Source organism: Cydia pomonella, chromosome 17 (assembly GCF_033807575.1).
Source record: "Cydia pomonella isolate Wapato2018A chromosome 17, ilCydPomo1, whole genome shotgun sequence".
In the NCBI taxonomy this organism is placed as follows: Eukaryota; Metazoa; Arthropoda; class Insecta; order Lepidoptera; family Tortricidae; genus Cydia; species Cydia pomonella.
Genome location: NC_084719.1, coordinates 5,933,365 through 5,949,473, shown reverse-complemented (window position 1 = coordinate 5,949,473; position 16,109 = coordinate 5,933,365). Strand labels below are relative to the sequence as shown.

General features: G+C 40.5%; 1 protein-coding gene across 2 annotated transcripts; it reads right to left on the bottom strand.

Moving 5' to 3' along the window:
* Positions 1 to 52: 52 nt before the first annotated feature.
* Positions 53 to 16,109, bottom strand: LOC133527184 (nuclear factor related to kappa-B-binding protein-like). 2 transcript variants are annotated; one of them, XM_061864081.1, is made up of 8 exons: positions 15,931 to 16,109; positions 14,918 to 15,853; positions 14,334 to 14,435; positions 13,152 to 13,223; positions 8,865 to 8,971; positions 8,131 to 8,186; positions 2,196 to 2,283; positions 53 to 2,006 (listed from the first exon to the last, which is right to left on the bottom strand). In XM_061864081.1, exons 1-8 carry the CDS (start codon positions 16,027 to 16,029, stop codon positions 638 to 640), a joined length of 2,829 nt encoding a protein of 942 aa, XP_061720065.1. In that variant the 5' UTR covers positions 16,030 to 16,109; the 3' UTR covers positions 53 to 637. The 2 variants fall into 2 exon arrangements, with proteins under 2 accessions (XP_061720065.1, XP_061720066.1); XM_061864082.1 differs by lacking the exon at positions 13,152 to 13,223.

Genomic DNA, 16,109 nt, shown 5'->3' with positions numbered 1-16,109 from the left:
TCTACCAATGGCTAGTTAAAAGAGTGTATGAAAAAAAACAACATTTAAGAAATATACTTAATAATTAGATTTATTTCTATTTACACATTTATATCTTTACATTTCATAAATGTAATTTATATTTTCCTTCTTAAAGCAGTCTATCCACTTACGTAAGTGTCCCAATTCTTAAAACTACAACTTTACAATCGGTGGAACTTTCAACGTCTGTTTGAGTCAAGGACTTTAATACTCCGCATGGAAGACTCTAGATTTTTAGTCCAGTCACCTTTTTTTCTGTTTTTAATACTTCTACAGAAAGTTTTTCTTAACTCTTAAACCACCAAAGATCTCAACCTTCGCGTTCCAACAAGATTCACGATGACATGCCGCACACGATAGGCGTGGCGTTCTCATCTCTCATCAAAGAAGTAAAAGGTCCAGCTTGGGAAAGCCCTCAACAAGATGTATCATCACTTTGTCTCAAGGCATTGCTCCACTTTTTATAGGTTCTCGTAAGCCCTTTGTCCAGCAGTGGACATCTTTAGGGCATTTTATTTGTTAATGTTTCAAGAGTTTCTATTCGTCATCCTTACGTTAATACTGCATCAAATCACAGTAAGGATTGCCCCTCCTCCCAGACGTTGTTCTCCAACTCTCAGCTATCCTGCCAGTAATTATAGTTCCCAGCAGGCGGCGGGACCGGCATGGGAGGCCCGGCCGGAGCTCCGGCGCCGTACGGGGAGCCCTGCGGCGACCCGTAGCGAGGCCTGAACCATGGCCGACTGGTGTACTGGTACTGGTTGTTAGCATAAGCTGCCATGTTTTGTCCTGTTGCATTAGGATAAGGGTTTGGAGTTTGGTTAGGTGGGAATGCAACATTGGGCATGTTTGGGAGATTAGTTGCTGGATATGTTTGGTTAGGCGCTGGTGTGGTTGACGGGGAATAGTTTTGCGCTTGAGATATTGGTGTAGAAGCTGCGTAGTTCTGTGTATTAGCTTGGGGATTTGAGCCGTTTGTGGGCTGGTATGTAGCTGGAGGTTGCGTGGTTGTCGTCTGATTTACGTTATACGTTTGAGGATTGCTGCCATTGGTCGTGTAACTCTGTTGAGTCTGCTGATTGGTCAACGTTTGCGTCGCTGCTCCATCATTGGTCATCATCTGCTGTTGGTTCTGAGTCATAGCATAGTTTTCCTGCGACGATGACGTTATGTAATTCGTCTGATTCGTGCCATTGGTGGATTCATTCTCCGTAGGCGTATTTGATTGGCCGTTACCGTTATTCGCCGGTGGATTCGCGCTTTGATTGGCCGGGACTGTGTACTGCACTGGATTATTAGCTGGTACTATGGCCCCTGAATTAGTCTGCATCATGTATTGAGCGGGCATACCGGCGTATTGAGAAGTGGGGGTGATGAAGGTGGAATTTTGAGGCATAATTTGGTGGACTGGTTGTTGTGTTGGTGGATTAGTTTGAGCCATTGGAGATGCTGGTGGAGGCGCTTGGACTAAAGGAATAGCTCCTGACACAGCCATGCTAGGGTTAGTCAGTTGCTGACCGGCTAGAGCTGCGTTTAGCTGCTGCGCTGATAGCTGTGTGTTTAAATTAATTCCTGCAGGCATGTAATGTGAATTAGGTGGTAAATTCATTTGCATTAACGGCATATTGTATTGGACGCCATTAGGCATCGCTAGTTGGTTAGGTTGCATGACTGTGACATTCTGTCCTGGTTGTAGCACTTGCTGTCCTATTAAGCCTGGAGGTAAACCTCCTTGGACGATATTATGCTGGTTGGCAGGGATCATGTAGACCTGGTTGTTGTGTTGACCGATCATGGGCATCTGGCTGATGTTGAGGGGGTTCTGCAGAACGGTCATGCCCTGTGGCACGGTGATCATCTGCACGTTCTGGTTCTGCAGCTTGTTGGGGTCCTGTTTGTCTTTGTTCTGTATTTGGATGGCGTTGCGGTCCATTTGTCGGATGTACATGCCGGTGTTCTCTTGCGTTACTCCTGCGCCTGACACGCTGAAAAAAAAGTGTTTATAAAAATAATGCTTAGTTGGTAATGACAGTTAATCAACACACGAACGAATACCGAACTGGAGGTCCTGGGTTCGAATCTCGATACAGGCATTTATTTGAGTGTTTGTATTTGATATGTGATAATAATATTCATTGTTTTTATTTAAATATCTACTATCTAAATTTACTTACTTGGTCTGCTGTCCAGAGGACACGTGTATGATGGTGCCATGTGCCGGATTAATCTTCATCCCCATGCTGACCACCGTGTTTTCTCTAGCTGCAATAACAATCTATTACAACAACCTCCAATAATATCTACACGCAACGCTTTACTACGCAATGCCGCTAGCGCAACTGAGCTGCTTTTTCATCGAGGCGAAGACCAGAGGAGATGAGAGCCAACTGAAGATATCAATCACAGCCAATAGCATTGGTTGTGATTCATCTCTTCTCCGCTCCGCTGGATTACAACCAATGCTACTGGTTGATTCCTCTCATTTCTGCCTTAGTGGAAAGGCAGTCTTCGTAAAAAAAAACTAGCAAAAGTGACAGTGAAAAGAGTACTGTTCTAAACAGACTCGTAAAAATTAGAGATCAAGATTTGACTGCCACTTAATGATCGCAATGCCTCAACTAAGAGCTACACTCTAATTGACCACCGGTGCACCTTATGTTCATGCTATAAATTAAAAATGTCAGAACAGTCACATGCAACAGGAACAGTTGCTGAGGAAAAATCGTTATTAGGTTAGTATTCTGTAGTTGTAGACGATGTCATCACAGCCGGCCTGCAAAGGTAAAACTTAAGCCAAAAGGTTCGAATACATGGGTCTGTTCCCGTACGAATTCCGTGGAAGCGTATTCAGCCCCCAATTGCCTCCGCGCCAGGTGCCCGTAGTCGCAGCACGCATTCTTCCGATTCGTCAGCCTTCGTGCGCAAACTATATATGGATTGCAGATATGTTTGCGCGCCTGCAGCTTGCTGAATTGCACTGGTCACTGACATCCCGTGTAAAATAACGATAGCATGCTTTAAACTAAATGTAAGTTAAGGAAATAACTGCTAATCGCTCTGAAGGCCAGAGCTCCGGTTCTGAACCTGAATGTAGATCCTCTGCAATCTGTAAGGCTTAGTTTAAAGATTAAGCATGCATCAAAGAATTCATGAGGAGCTATTTTAGGCTAACACCACTCGATGCCATCTGAATTTGTCCCGTTTAACCATTTGACCGCCAAAGACGTCAAGTCGTCAACTGACGCGCCCTCCTGCTGCTCAATATAAGCCGTGCAGTCCAACAAGGTTCACGTTGACGTGCCGTGCACGATAGGTGTGGCTTCATAGGGAGAAACGTTCGCTGTAGTTAACGCAGACGTCGAAAACATCGGACTCGGCTCATAAAAAAAACTGATGAGTTTAAACCCCGTCGTAAGGAAGAAGACTGACGGGGTGAGCTGAAAAGACGATCACCAAATACAATGCTGTGTGAATGCGGTATTTGTGAATAAGATTGGTTACGCAAGCCACACGAGCAAATTCACACCAACAACGCAGCCGTGAAATTCACACCAACAAGAAGTGACCATGGCCGAAATCTGTAGGAGCAGTACTAAGCGGTGATTCGTTGATTAGGAGCCAGCTCCTGGTAGAAATGCAGGAATAGTCGTGGCGTGAACTCGCGAAGGCCAGGGTCTCCATCACTGGACTACATTGCTATTAGAAAGGACTTGAGAGTGCAATCGATTTTAACTGAATTTTATTATGGAACGCTGATCTATTGCAGAGCTGACTACTTATGAGAGGTTGTCCTAGTCCATCGTTTGGGGGCAAATTTAGGTAGGTACGAGGTGCGGTCCAAAAGTGTCCGGCCTAACAAAGAAAACAAGTAGATATATTTACAAAACCTTTTTTATTTTTCGATATAGTCCCCCTCTATTTCAACGCACTTTGCAGATCTCGTGATAAGCATTTCTATCCCCTTAAGAAAATACTCTGGAGTTTTGTCCTCAAAATGGGCGAAAACAGCTTGAGCCACTTCATCATCCGAAGAAAATCGTCTTCCCCTTAAGTCTGCCTTAAGTCTCGAGAACAGATAATAGTCGCTTGGGGCCAGGTCGGGGCTGTAAGGCGGGTGGCGAATTTCCTCGAAGCCACATTTTGTTACAGCAGCTTTGGCAATTGCAGCGGTGTGAACGGGAGCATTATCGTGGAGAAGCCGAACACCTCTACTGAGTTTTCCACGTCGCTTCTGCTTGATTGCCTCTCGTAATTGCTCAATAAGGGTGGCGTAGTAAGTGCCATTTACCGTGGTATTCCTTTCTTTTATATCAATCATTAGTATTCCGTGACAATCCCAGAATACCGTTGCCATTATCTTTTTGGTGGATTGCGTTACCTTGGCCTTTCTAGGCGGCCTTTCACCAAGACGGCGCCACTCCATCGATTCCCTTTTCGACAGAGGATCATAGTATAAAACCATGGTTTCATCTCCCGTAACAATCGACTCCAAATAACTTTTTCCGTAACGCCTATACGCATCTAAAACTTCTTGAGAACACGCTTTTCGCTCAGTTCGCTGCAAGCTCGAAAGAAGTTTGGGTACCCACCTAGCACTAACTTTATTCATGTGAAGATGTTCATGAAGAATCCTAAGTACTGAAGTTTTCGAAAGCCCGGTTCTTGCCGCTATTTCTTTAGTCTTAAGTCTTCGATCACTCGGAACTTCCTCTTCCACTAATTTGACACAGTCCTTGGTGGTTACTTCCACAGGCCGGCCGGAGCGAGGTTCGTCGTCAATGGACTCCCGCCCTAAACGAAACTGCTTACTCCATTCTTTTACCGTGGAAAATGACGGAGAAGTATCCCTGTACACGGCATCTAACCTTTTTTTTATATCGGTCGGACTGACCCCTTCCTTTGTCAGGAATTTGATCACGGAGCGATATTCCAATTTGAACATTTCGAAAATTCTTCGACTTACTATCGTTAAAACGCCGTGAAATCAAAACAACAACCAACAGAAATCCCAAAACCATACATGAAAAAGCAGAATAAATGACAATCGCGATGACATATTTTTTATTTTTTTTTAAGCCGCCAAATTTCTCCAGCCAGAAATTTTTGGACCTCACCTCGTATATCTACTATTTAATATCGAAGATAGAATTTCGGACAATTTGTCTTGTCTTTCTCAGGAAATTCTAAATGATATAAACTAAGCAGGACTAAGCACCTTTCATCTAGGTCTAGCATAAAAGGAAGAAAGGAAAGAAACACCTAGCACTCGCACTCTTAAACTAAGCACGGTAGTTTGAATTCAAACTCGTGATTAAATTTGCAATAAGTTGTTGTGCAAGAAGACTAAGTTTAGCTACGCTTTAACTACGCTTTTATTTACCTACAAAAAACGTGATGTCCGACGAGTACGGACTCGAGTGCGGGGTGAGGCAGGGGGGGTTGACCTCACCCAAGCTGTTCAATCTGTATATGGATGCCCTGATCGGTGAGCTCAGCAGTACTCATGTTGGTTGTCATATAGATAGGGTGTGCTTTAATAATATAAGTTATGCCGATGACATGGTACTGTTGAGCCCATCGATCGGTGGTATAAGAATACTAATTGAGAAGTGCGAGTCTTATGCCCAAAAACATAACTTACGATATAATGTCGCGAAAAGTGAGTACAAGGTTTTTAAGGCGGGGAGCAAGTGCCCATCATACGTCCCACCCATTCGCTTGAATGGCGTACAACTGAGGAGGGTTTATTCCTTTAAGTATCTTGGGTACTTGGTCACCGACGATATGCGTGACGACGCGGACATCGAACGCGAGCGTAGGGCATTAGCTATTAGGGCTAATATGGTCGCCCGTAGGTTCAGCAGGTGTACAGCGCAAGTTAAAATAACACTTTTTCGAGCGTATTGTACTTCGCTGTACGCCTGCAGCCTGTGGACGAGATACACGCAGCGTTCTATGAATGCCATGCGTGTACAGTACAATGACGCGTTCAGGGTACTGTTGCGGCTGCCGCGATACTGCAGTGCGTCGGGCATGTTCGCCGACGCGCATGTGGACGGTTTCCACGCGACGATGCGCAAGCGCTGCGCCGCGACGCTCCGAAGGGTGCGCGACAGCCGCCACAGTCTCCTGGCCGTCGTGGCAGGGAGATGGGACAGTGCATTAATTAGGCACTGGACCTCCCAACATCTTAGTTTAGGTACTAACATAGTAATTTAAGTATATTTGTAACTAACAAAATATGGATTGTGTTGTCCGAAATAAATGATTTTTATTTATTTTTTATTTTATAATTCCTGCTTTCGATGTACTTAAAGAGAGTTTTATTAAGCAAAAGTAGAAACTAGTAACAAAGGAACCAATTGGAGCAAAAACGTGTTTAATGACATTGCCAGTATCTACTTTGCTTATGTTTACTTGTGTCTGTAATACGTAGTTATAATATGGGGTATTGTATTGGCACTTATTAGTACTTAAATAGTTGTCGCATCGCTACCACTAAAGTATCTTATGAATTTGTATCTAATATAATCATGCTATTAATTTAATTAATTATGTTATTAATTATGTTATTCTTCTGGTCTCCTCCAATAAAAAAAATAAAACTTTTAGTTTCTCGCCGCATGGTTGCTGGTAATGATTGCTTATGATATAACAACGATTACGCGATTGCGGAATATTTTCAATTTAGGATGCTAGTAAGAACATCTCATGCTATTTAATATACGCTGTAGGTCTTCATTTTACACTACGCCATGCAAATTATTACGCCAAGATTCTTCAATAGGCATTTTACTCACGCTGCAAACTTAGTTCAACTACGCCAACGGCATATAAGATAGATTACGCAATTACGCATTGAAGTACGCTATACGCCAAAAATAGGTACGCCGTAGGTAATTTAAAAGCATAAGATCTCAGCAGGTGGATTTTGAGTTGGTGCATTCTCTGGCAAAAGTTAAATCGCAGTTCCGGCAGCCTATATGAAAGAAAAAGATTATCATTACTAAAACTTAGTTAATTCTAAGTAATAAGATTGTCGATCATGCATGGTAGAACGTGTTCACGTAAAAACCTGAAATGAATTAATTTAATAATAATCTAAATTAATTTAACTGCCGTATACCGCAGTGTCCTAATGTTTGTGGCTGCATTCATAATGGAAAAAACTGAAGGCCTGGTTCATCCTTTCAAATGTAAACTAAGAGGGGGAAATATAATAAAAAGGTAGATCTGGGCTCGGAAACAGCAACATGCAATCGGGATAAAAATGAAGATGAAAAAGCGTAGAGCGCCTGGTTTATTATGGATCAAGCCTGTTTAAGATTAGAAATTATAGAAATAAGGTATAAAGAGAGATAGAATAAATTAAAATGGATGCTTGATCAGAAAACTGTAAAAAAATTGCACATTTATTAAATCGGCATCTACACGTTGCGCGCAGTTACATCATAAGTATTATTATCAACAACAAAAACAATTAGTACTTATATTTACGCTCAACATTTACTTATACACAAGGATAATTAATTCAATTACGCCAAAGCAATTAGATGACTACGCAAAATGCAATAACATAGATTACGCCTACTCGATAAGCTTAAAATATGAATTATAGGCAATTATGTGTCAATTTCACGTCTGGATCACCGAAACCGTTATGTATTTATATACAATTATACATGCATGCATCATAGTAAATCAGAGAATTATTATTAAAAATGTAAACTAAAAAGTTATATTCCCATGAATTCTATGGAATACTGCCAATGCAGATCTATCCTCAGCACTAAATAATTTAACTTTAAAGAAAAAAAATCGCCCGGGAGTCCATTAATTACGCGAGGGAATCAGAGTGGAGGGGGTCAAGTCGAAAGGGAGGGTTTCGGCAAATATCATGTAATTTTTTTTAAGCAGAAAATCAGATTCATTTAAAGGAAAAAACATGACTCTAGTTAATACATTATCATGATTAAGTAATAACTAGCAACAAAAAATTCATGAGTTTCACCGTAAAAAAAATTTTTTTCACGAGTTTTGAATGTAAAATTTTCGTTAACTCAAGACGTGAAAAGACACATCATCGCTCGTCACAGAAATCATTAATACCTGCAGTCGTCCACGTGCGAGAGTCTCTGGTCGAGCTCTTGTCCTGGCCCTGCGACCTGCGTTACACACAACTTTCAATACACATCAGGTACACATGCACAAATAATCCTCTCAAAGAAATTACGAACGCGCGCCGCCCCTAAGTTTGCTAAAAGGATCTTGCAGATGGCGCTGCGAAAATTCTCCCAAGAAATCTTGTAGTAACGCTGCGAAATTTTCTCCCATAACATTTCGAAGGCGCCTGAAAGTTCTCTTAATAATCTTGAAGATGGCGCTCCGAAAATTCTCCCAAAAAAAAAATATAGCAGAACTGGCGCCCAAATAAATTCTTCAAGAATATCTTTGATTTCGTCCCGGAGGCTAAATATATAGACTAGAATAACTTTAGCGGTTTGATAAAAACCTGAAAAGCACAAGTCGATTCAAAACCGAGGTTCCTCAAAATTCTTCAAATAGCTTTTCTTCCCGCAGCCGTTGAAAATCATATAAGATATTTCCAGAAATAATTTCAATGTCAATAGTAACGCCAAATGCTTTTGTAAATTCAAAATAATTTAGATTGTACAAGGATTATATCTGCAAATGTTATCTCACGAAAGACCCAAAATCATTTCAATTTCTACTACGAATACTGCAATTATTATTTCGATTTCATGACTTCAGTAATGTCTGAAAGAAAAGTTGTATTAGTTACACAAAGTAAACACGTTTTGCGGCTTATAGTTATGACATACCCAGCGGGTGCAATAGGCCGTAACTGCAACTGACTTGGCGTTCCATCAGACAATCTCTTTTGCCCTCGGCTCTCTTGATTCATATTTTTCGTCGGTGTTGATGAATTCTGAAAGTCGATAATTTTGTGAATGTGTTTTAGTACTACATTATTGAGTTCATCTAACAACATCGAGAATTAAAGAAAGATTCAATAAGATTATACACTTTTGGAATTTGCGCGCAACGTGCGTATATGCTGTCCCTAGATGACTTACTCGAAAGTCGCTTTATAGCTATATCTGGGAGACTGAGCTTTCCTCGGAAAACTCAAACGCGCGTTTTCCCAGAGATAAGACTTAGCTAGATCGATTTTTCGCCCCCGAAAACCCCCATATAGCAAATTTCATCGAAATCGTTAAAGCCGTTTCCGAGATCCACGAAATATATAAATATAATAAAGAAATAAATCTTGTCAATAAAGAAATTTTGTATTTTTTTTTTTGTATACAAGATTGACTCGCTTAAAGGTATCAGATAGGCTGCGAGACTAATATTTACTTAAATGGCTAATTTCGAGGAAGTCAACTGGCACAAACAGAGATTGCGTGTTCTAAATTCAATCTCCAGCCTGAATGTAAGCTTCATGGTATGATGGATTAAAAATGTGAGCAGGTATAGAGTAGACACCACATATTAACAAATTGTCGTACAGTAAGACACAGCTTAGTGGCATAAGCTGAACCAGTCGAGTTTCTATTGTCTCTATTGTATTAGAAACCTTAAACCGGAGGCGTCATAAACAAAGGTTCGGTACGCTATTTAATGTTTATCTATTATCATCGTTATGGTTCTAAGCTGTAGATATGGTATGAATTATCTGAAATGATTTTTTGGCCTCAAACCCTAAAGCTGTTAAACAAAAGGATTTGTTTCTTTTGTTCACCGCGGTGGCTACCTAATTTCTAATTAGTAAGAAGGATCAAGCCCTTTTAGAAGGCATATTTAGCCGACTGGCGCCTATTTTGCGTGACAGGGGGGTGGGCTAGTCCTGCCAGCCCAACAGGTAACAAAAGGCTGGTACATAAATTTGAGCCATACGTGTAGAATGCTAAATATGCCTTTTAAAAGGGCGTGATCCTTCTTAATAATGAGAAATTAGGTAGCCTCCGCGGTGCACAAAATAAACAATGCCTTTTGTTTAACAGCTTAGGGTTTGAGGCCAAAAAATCATCTCAGATATTTCATACTATATATAATGAACTGTACTGGACTGAACTGGCCGATATCGGCAATATCGGCATGCGCCTTGGCGCGTGTCGACCAGGTAAGACACTACCACTGGTTAGTACAAACTATTATGTATTTACTGCCTAGGGCTTTAGTGATTATAATTGCCAAACACTCAATAGCACCCTTAACCTTTTTTTATAGCGCCTTCGGTTTGCGGTTTCTAATACAATAGACAATAGAAACTTGAGTGGCCCAGCTTGCAAACTAAAAAATACTTTACCATCGTCCACACTGTTACACAGTGTTGGCCGAAAGTTAATTAAAATTGACCATTAACCATTACAAATTGAACCGTAAACTGAACCCGTTCGTTACGGTTCAATTTGTAACGGTTATGGCATAGAGAAATAAGAAGTAATATAGTGCTCACTCCATACATCAGTTTTGATACCAAAATGCTTATTTTCGCAGTCGACATCTAGCATCGAGTAGCGGAACTCTCAGTACTGCTACTCGACAATAGATATCGCGGCAAACAAAAAGTTTAACGCTCAACGATTTTCCGCAAATATTAACCAGAGTAAACGTAGGAGTTGAAAATAGACTTCCGGCTACTCTAGTTATAATATTAGCGGAAAGTCGTTCATCATTAGACTTCTTGTTTGCCCCGATATCTATGGTCGAGTAGCAGTACTGAGATTTCCGCTACTCGATGTTAGATGTCGACTGCGAAAATAATAAGCATTTTGATACCAAAACTGATGTATGGAGTGAGGACTCTATTACTTCTTATTTCTCTATGGTTATGGTCACGTTCGGCCAACACTGCTGTTACATGACAATTTGTAAACCTTATTGAAAAGATATAAGGTCAGTTAAGTGTTGATGTATAAATATAAAATTATACACACAGTACTGTACAACACAGTACAATACGGTACGGTACACAGTTAAAGTAAGGATGCTAAGCACGAAGATTTTCGTACATTGACCCGCCATATTCTATCTCCATCGCACGCCCAGAATTATATTGCTATACCCATTGACATATGTCAATATAATTGTTAGATATATATCTAAGGACGGGCCTTACGGGCAATAAGAATGGGGCCAGTACAGCGGTGTCACGCACACGAACTCGAGCTAATCGTGTAGTCTAACGCCACAACGCGATTGGTTGATGAGTTCGCATCACGTGCGCGATTGGATTAGTTGCGTTAGACTGCACGATTGGCTCGAATTCGTGAGAGACACCACTGTACTAGCGCCATTCTTAGTGCCTGTAAGGCTAGTCCTTAGATATAACTATGACAATGAGCGCTCGCAAAGTGGTATTAACCGCCGGCGTCATGGACGCAGCAATAATTTCACGAGCGTGCGAGATCTCTCGCGCCTATCTAGGAACAAGGTGGATCAATGTACGAAATTCTACGTGCTTTGCGTCCTTACTTCAGTACACTATGGATAAAAATTATATGAGGTGGCTACTCTTGCATATTTTTTATGTTTCTAACGTTTAAACTACTTAAACAGTGAGACATCTAAAGCCTAAATGAGACTGTGAGCTCAAGCACTAACCTATGGACTTAGGATAACTAAAATTAGTATAACCTGTAAACCAATTATATTGCAAGAAACCTCAACCGTGAAGCAAAATTAAGTGAAAAAGAAATTGTTAAATAGTTTTTAGAATGGCTATTGATTATGGTGGATGAGGGCAGGTACGTTTTGACACTAAAATTTCTACGGTTTTTTGGAGTATTTAGGGAAACTTTTTCATATCTAATTATAACTGTGATAATAGGTTAATTACGGCAACTTATTTGCATGAATAGGAAAACTAATATTTTGTGGATATTTTAGTTTATTTTCGCATTATCAGTGAGGAGAAACTGATCCTTTCGGGCATTCTCGGCTACGCTCGACTCAGCATGGCTACGAGCATCTGTTAGGGTTTTGTTCGAATTCACTTTAAGATGATGACCGATTATACCGACAAAATTGAGGTACGGTGCATTTTTTTAATTTAGAGCGCTATAATATCACCATAAATCTAAAATTGGTGAATAAATTGGAGACTCGCGCAAATTTATTTTCTGATTGAGTCGGTCGATTTGATCATCCCGTCTAGACTGGCCTTGATACGTAGCATAGGCAGGAGCATCAACTCAGCCTTATTTTACCATCGATTTTATAGTTTACTAAAGCTTTACTACACGTGATATACGAAACTTTCAAGGGTCTAATGTCACAGTGCTCAAGGATAGTCCATGACAAGCCATCGATCGCCATTATGCAGGGGCAATGTTATACAATGTCGGACGACTGCCCGACTGGCCATCAGTTGTCTAACGTGGTGCGCAATCGGAAAGTTGTCGGTTTTTTTGACACTTCAAAGGAATCGTGTGGCGTAGCGTAGCCTGGCCTGTGGTGTTCGTACAGTCGGCCATATCAGTAGCTTGGCATGGCCCATTGTTAACCACTGTGTAGTAATTAAATCTGGCAACACCTTGACGTTACCGAAAATCCCCCACGCTAGCCGGTAAGTGTTGCCAGGTTTATAAGACTATTGGAACTAATTGCTTTATTCGATAAATAGAAATAGCCTTTATTGTCAGTCTTATTTCAAACATAAAAAGAATTATTGTCTTAATCTTACTCTTGTACAGTCAGCGTCAAATACTTTGTAGCAACCAAAGTAGCCAAATAGTTCGGCACACCATATATTTAGTATGGTGTACCGAACTATTTGGCCACTTTGACTGCTACCAAGTATTTGACGCTGACTGTACTATTGTGGCATTATTATTTTATAACAGCAATATATTAACACATTCACTGCCGGGAACCCACCTGGTGGGCGCTCGTGAACTTTGTTCAGATGCCGGACAACCCGCCGGGCCGGTTTCTGGGGTAGTGCGCCGTTTTTTGTCTGGCAGTGAATGTGTTAAGCAAATACGCCAAAAAGCCGTAAAACCTTTTGTGTGAAAGATAAACCAGCAGACATCCTTTTTAAAATCAAGAGAAATTAGAGTAAGCTTGTGAGGTGGCACAACATGTAGAAACTATATGCTCACAGATAGCACTTGAGGTGACGACGCCTGCCCAGTGGATATTATATTAATCAATGACCCACTGCTCACTATGGGCTGTAGGGAATTCAAATAAATGTAGTCCATACAATCATTCATACTCACTGCTAAGTAAATTGACAAATGGATCATACATTTAAAAAAAAAACACATTTTTGACATAATATTCCTACATATTATCAAATATTATGTAGGAATATTGAATGCTAATATTTTCGACTTTTTCCAACATTTTAGCATTTTTTTTAAACCAGGAGTTGTATCATTAAGTTTCAGGAACAAAAAAGACCTTTGTTGTAGATTGTGTATATCGTCGGGGGTACAAATCCTCGTAACTAGCACTAGTAAAATACTAATAAATAGTAAACTTTAAAGGAGAAACTTAAAACTTTGTAGACTACTTTTTTCTTTTTTACACAGAAAGTATTGAATCATGTGTTCTACAGGCGTTTTTCAGGTAATAAAGGAAAAAGTAGCCTTCAAAATAATAAAGTTACTACATTTTAAGCTTCTCCTGTAAAGTTTGCTGTTGTGTAGATATGCAGTATTTACGAATTGCAATATCCCCGACGATATGACTTAAATGCTTAACCACTTATTCATAAACATGTGCTAAAGTTGACAAGCCCGTAACAATCGTTTGTCCCTTTCCATCATACCAATACGTTGGAAAGGGACAAACGATTGTTAGCAGCTTGTCAACTTTAGCATACGTTTATGAGTAAGGGGTTTAGACTTTTACAGTAGTTATTACAGTGGCGTCGAAACCGGATACAGTGATGGTGTGCAAGTGATCTCTCACAATGCATGTCTATAGCGTTGTCTCGCTCGCACACTGCTGACAAGTCCAGTTGCGGCACCAGTGGTGAAGAGTCTTATTAACAGAGAAACATTCTCTAGAAACATCACACAATAGGGTCATTCTCCAGATTCGTGCCTGCGTCTAAACTCTGTCAAACCATACTAAATGTATGAAAATGGTGCTGTTTGTAGATGGTTTTACAATAAACGTTTTTCTATTCTTCTATTCTAAAAGTTAGATGGAGTTGAGTCCAACTGCAATCATATAATTTGAGAATGACCCAATACATTAAAATTTTTTGATTCAACCACTAATCAATTATTTATAAATATTTGAATAATAATGGAAGAAGTAAATTATATTACCTTCTGATTAAGGTGCATGATGGTTCCTGTGGCTTGAAGCTGCTGGAACTGGGCTGCACTTAGCGGGAGAGATGTTTGAGGCAAGCCACCGGCAGGTGCTATCTGTTGATACATTTTGCTTTTAAATATTCAGACTTAGTGTATGTATTAATTCAATAGTTGAAAGAAATAAAAATTTATTCATCATTAAGACCAAGGATACATTAACCTTGTAACTCTCTAGTGATTATTTCTTTAAGAATCAAAACTTTCATTGTTTGAAAACCAAATCATTACAAATATTTTTAATAGAAAAGTCGATAAATGATAATCTATTTTAAAGAAAATCTAATTTGTACTATGATTGAGCACACCTGTAGAAATAGTACATTGTGTACTAAGGGTGGTAAACAAGAATTTACGAACAAATGTTAATTTTAATAATTAACACGAGTTCGTAATTCTTGTAATCAAATGAAATTTTAAAAAATCTATTACCGCCCGTGGGCATAATATAGGTCATTCCATCTCAGTATGGTGGCATACAATAACACGGTTTAGAAGCAAGTGTGATGAAAAAATATTAATGATAATGAATGACTTACTGAAACAAATTGTTGGGGCTGTAAATTAGGCAATGCCTGATTAGCTGTCAGGTCTTGTAACTGCTGGTACGGGATCAACATGGTCTGAGAGCCCGGCATCGTCCACTGCACAGTGTCCCCTTGGATGTGGTACTTAACATCCTTGTCTCCCTTATCCGTGCTGTACAAGATCTTCTGAGAGGCATTTGTGCTCTGAGCGGCACAAACTACAGGAGTTGCTGTTGCTGAACTCACGGTTGTTGTGTCAGATGATGTTAGGCTAGCTTGAGGAAATGACAACCCATTCGGCAATATCATTGACATGGAAGATGGTACACCACTCAAACGTAACTGAGTGACGTTCACTGGCTGCATGCTAGATAAATCTACAATCTGGGTCCCACCAAAGTTAGGCTGCTGTAGGGAACCTAGATGTTGTGCTATTGGTAAATGAGTAAAGTTTGCTGCATTAGACACTTGCACCCCAGGTTGCACTATAGGTATTAATTGACCATTCTCCTGATTAAGCACATATTGTTGCTGTGGTTGCAGGAGTTGTAAGACTGTGGGTTGCCGGACTGTCATTAAAGGAGTTGTGGCCTGAGCTACACTGACAACAGGTGGAATGACTGTCTGGTGCGCTGGAGATGTTAACGTTGACGGCGTCGAGAGCGCCACGGTGGCTACAGGGGGCGGGACGGGCGGAGGCGCAGTTGTCGTAGCCAATGTCGGCGGCGGCACATTCAGCGGTGGCGGAGGGCCCCCAGCCTGTTGCGCGCTCCACTGAGCTAATTCAGCACGAATAGTCTCGATTAGGTTCAGCGCTAGCGACCGAGCGGCTGCCAAAGCCTCAGATCTCGTATGATGTAGAGCTAAATGCAGCGGCTCAAATTTCTCACTTTTCAGCACGGCTAACACACCCGTTTCCGAGCGGATATATTCTATGTTGGTTCCATTCTGAAATACAAAATGCCTTAATAGGATTTGCATTCAATTAAAACAAGGAATCTAATGAGATGAAAGCTGTAACATACTGGTCCAAGAATACGCCCTTTTATGTCGAAGGCGGCTGGAGCATGGTCCAAACCTATATATACTTTTTCAACTAATCCTCCAGACATAGTTTCAACCATTAATTGTAATATTTCACTTCAATATTCTAAATTTATAGAAAGCATCTTTCAGAAAAAAGCGGACGCAACTTGACGCGAAA

What these genes read in the sequence shown, in the direction of transcription:
- LOC133527184 (XM_061864081.1), bottom strand. Translation starts at nt 16,029, where the DNA reads ATGGTTGAAACTATGTCTGGAGGATTAGTTGAAAAAGTATATATAGGT. An exon ending in TCATGCACCTTAATCAGAAG is followed by an intron (nt 13,224 to 14,333) that starts GTAATATAATTT and finishes AATTCCCTACAG; the next exon opens with CCCATAGTGAGCAGTGGGTC. An exon ending in TCGCACGTGGACGACTGCAG is followed by an intron (nt 2,284 to 8,130) that starts GTATTAATGATT and finishes TTGTTATTGCAG; the next exon opens with CTAGAGAAAACACGGTGGTC.